The following is a 3602-nucleotide window of genomic DNA, read 5'->3' as shown; positions in this document are numbered from 1 at the left end:
AATAAGATTTTCGTGTAAATTGATTAAGGAAAATATATACATTTTTCGATTGAAATTTCAATTAATTATATTCTTCACTAAAATTGGCGTTTTATTATATTTTCTTTAAAACTATGAAATTATATATATATATATATATATATATATATATATATATATATATATATATATATTAACATTATTATTAGAAAATTGGTTAATTATAAAGTTTCAAAATTATTAAGTTAAATTATTTATCAATTTGGTACTAATTCAATTATTTAATATTTTTAAAGAAATTGGACTCGGAGCTCAGGACGAACGAACCAACGAAAACCCTTAGCAAATCGCGGAAGTGAGGTAACGGCTATTGCTAGTACCCGCAATTCCCTTATAAATGTATTATGAAATTATGACGTTATGATATGAAAGAGTTATGTTATTTCGAATTGAAATACAAGCCAAGGCTTGGTAAAATTACATACAACATGATAAATGAAAGTGAAAGACCTGGTTTGTCTGGCGGTATATAAACTACCATCTTCCTATCTATCGGTCATGCATGCACCACGGACACCTGTCCACCCATGGATTACGAGCCCAGGCTCCCATGGTTTATGAGCCCAGGCTCAGGGCCCAGGCCCCATGTTACGATGAGCCCAGGCTCAGGGCCCAGGCCCAGTGGAGAATTCCTTCACGGTTCGTACTTGCCGACAACTAGCATGTTAAATTGCAAAGTTTATGAATGAAGTGAATATGATGTTTTATTAAATGTTTTACTTATTCTATTCTCCCTGTGTTATTAAATAAAATGAATTGAAATGAATTTACGCTGCTAGAATAGTTCGTTACTGAGTCTTCGGCTCACCGTTTTGTTTTCCGTTTTAGGTACTGCGGGGGATGATGGACACGAGTAGTGGCGAGGAGTTTCCTTTAATATTATCCACCTAGTTTATGTTTACGGTTCTAATAGTTTTAATAATTTTAATTAAAGACTTTAGTAGGTTATGCACTTTTATTTTGATAATATAAAGGATTATATATATATTTTGGAGTATTTAAAGGCTTATGATTGATGGTTGCCTTGTAATTTCCGAAAAGGAAGTTACGGCTGGTAATGCCCTGACCAATTAGGTTAATTCCGCTGCTAATTATGCTTTAATTATTGAATTAGAGGTCGGGGCGTTACATTCTATCCCGGTTCCAGGTGATCCTGGGATCGACTCTCATCTCCCGCCCTTAGTGGCTCATTCGCACCAAAAAAAAAAAAAAAAAAAAACAAATTATCGAAGAACAAAGTATATCATTGTCTTTAATGATCATTTTTCATATTAAATAGGTAACAATTAATTTGCCAAACAATTTTAAACAAATAACTAATTAACCGGATAGTCAAATCAGCTAATATAAACAAATGACCGCTATACCACTTCTTTCTCCAAACATTGGCAAAAACCTTTTTCTCCAAATATCCTTACCCGGACCCACACTTAAAACTCCACTGATCACAATGTTTTAAATCGTTCATAGTAAATTCTTGTAGTCAAAATCTCATGTTTCATTCCCCTAATCATCCTTACTGAGTTACTCTCCCTCATCTTCACCATTCTCTCTCCTCCACATTTTATCATCCCCCACTCTCTCTCTACTTAAAACCCCATCCCCTCCTCCTTTCCCCTTCCTTCTCCACTCAACCCCATTCTACTCTTTCTCTTTCCTCCCTCAACACAACACCATCTCAGAGGTGGTAGCTATCTCAAATCACCACACCATGGCGGCCACCACCCACCTCATCTTCCTCCTCATTACTCTCCTCGTCACATTCCCCACCTCCGAATCCCGCCTCTCCGCCACCTACTACTCCAAGTCCTGCCCCAAATTCGACGAAATCATGGAACAAACCACCACCACAAAACAAATCAACCACCCCACCACAGCCGGCGCCGCCCTCCGCCTCTTCTTCCACGACTGCTTCGTCACAGGCTGCGACTCATCCACCCTCATTACCTCCACCCCTTTCAACACCGCCGAACGCGACGCCGAAATCAACCTCTCCCTCCCGGGGGACGGCTTCGATGTAGTCGTCCGTGCTAAAGCCGCACTTGAGTTAGCCTGCCCGGGAGTCGTCTCTTGCACCGACATCCTCGCCGTGGCCACCCGCAACCTCGTGAAATTCGTCGGCGGCCCTTACTACTCCCTCCTCCTCGGTCGCAAAGATGGCCTCGTCTCGAAATCTACATTAGTAACTCCCACTACATTACCCAAACCAAAGATGACGCTTGACGAAATGATCGAGATCTTCGCCCGACAGAAGTTCACTATCCGGGAAATGGTCGCCCTAAGTGGGGGTCACACAATCGGATTCTCCCACTGCTCCGAATTCGCATCCGGGATCTACAACTACAGCTCGACCCAGCAGTATGACCCGACTTACAACCCGAGGCTAGCTCAAGGGTTGGAGAAAGCATGTAGCGGGTATCAAAAAGATCCAAGCCTATCCGTGTTCAATGATATTATGACACCCAATAAATTCGACAATGTTTACTTCCAAAACTTGCCAAAAGGTTGGGGAATCTTGGCTTCGGATCGGGTCTTGTATACCGACCCGAGAACGAAACCATTTGTTGAATTATATGCCCGTGATCAGAATGCGTTTTTCAGTGATTTTGCGAAAGCAATGGAGAAATTGAGTCTTGTTGGTGTTAAAACTGGGCGACATGGCGAGATTAGGCGCAGGTGTGATGCCTTCAACAATTAAAATTAAAAAAAAACAAAAAAAGAGTTTAGATGAGTTATTAGTATTACAGATTTTGCAATAAACTATTGCATTTTTTGAGGGTAATTTCTTAGATTTTTAATTTGTTATTTGATTCCCTGGTTGCGTTTAATTATAAATTTTGTTAATGGGTATTGTTTGTAAACTACTGAATTGAATCTCTGTGTATTTACATTGTCATAAGTCATAACACCAACGCTAGCTGCCTAGCTTATACATATACTAGTAATACCAATTATTTCTCTTTGTTTAATTTTCAAAATTAACCTCCGATTTATGTATTTGTATGAATAAATTCGAGGTTTGGTTTTATATACGAGCACAAAATGTTGTTTAGTTGATCATAAGAATTGCAACTTTTAGTGTATTTTCTAAAATGTGCGATTCAATTAGTGCTAATCTCTGCTGGTTTACTGGTTATAAAATTGTTGAAGGTATAATGAGTTTTCCGGTTAAGGTGCAATAGAAAAAGGGTCGGTCAAAGCGGAGATCCATTAATCTAGGATTCCTTTACTCCGTTGCTTGTTGTCTTACTCATTATATTTCCGTTGTGCTAAAAGTCTAAAACTTTTTGTTAAGATATTGTGTACTCTGTCTATTATTACAGTTGTTAGAGTGCTGTTGTTGTTATTAATGCAGACTAGATTTTTTTTATATAAAAAATAGTTAATGATGTAGGAAAGTGGACGCGGAAACGTTACGTTTTGCTTTTTGTTATTGTCTGCGCCGAATCTTCTAATATGGAGAAGAAAGGCAATAACTCAATAAGGCAACAATCATCTTGTTATTACTTTTTGATTATATTGCTAAATCAGTTAGTTTCCTATCAGAATCGTGGATAAGAGCC

At 38.5% G+C, this 3602-nt stretch overlaps 1 protein-coding gene across 1 annotated transcript; it reads left to right on the top strand.

The window, feature by feature from the left end:
• The first annotated feature begins 1541 nt into the window (after positions 1-1541).
• Positions 1542-2973, top strand: LOC110798478 (peroxidase 31). The gene has a single exon (XM_022003656.2). It carries the CDS (start codon positions 1751-1753, stop codon positions 2735-2737), a length of 987 nt encoding a protein of 328 aa, XP_021859348.1. The 5' UTR covers positions 1542-1750; the 3' UTR covers positions 2738-2973.
• The last annotated feature ends 629 nt before the right edge of the window (positions 2974-3602 follow it).

The sequence above is a fragment of the Spinacia oleracea genome, chromosome 1 (assembly GCF_020520425.1).
Source record: "Spinacia oleracea cultivar Varoflay chromosome 1, BTI_SOV_V1, whole genome shotgun sequence".
Taxonomy (NCBI): Eukaryota; Viridiplantae; Streptophyta; class Magnoliopsida; order Caryophyllales; family Amaranthaceae; genus Spinacia; species Spinacia oleracea.
Note: the sequence above shows the minus strand (reverse complement) of the source record. Positions and strands in the feature narration are given on the sequence as shown.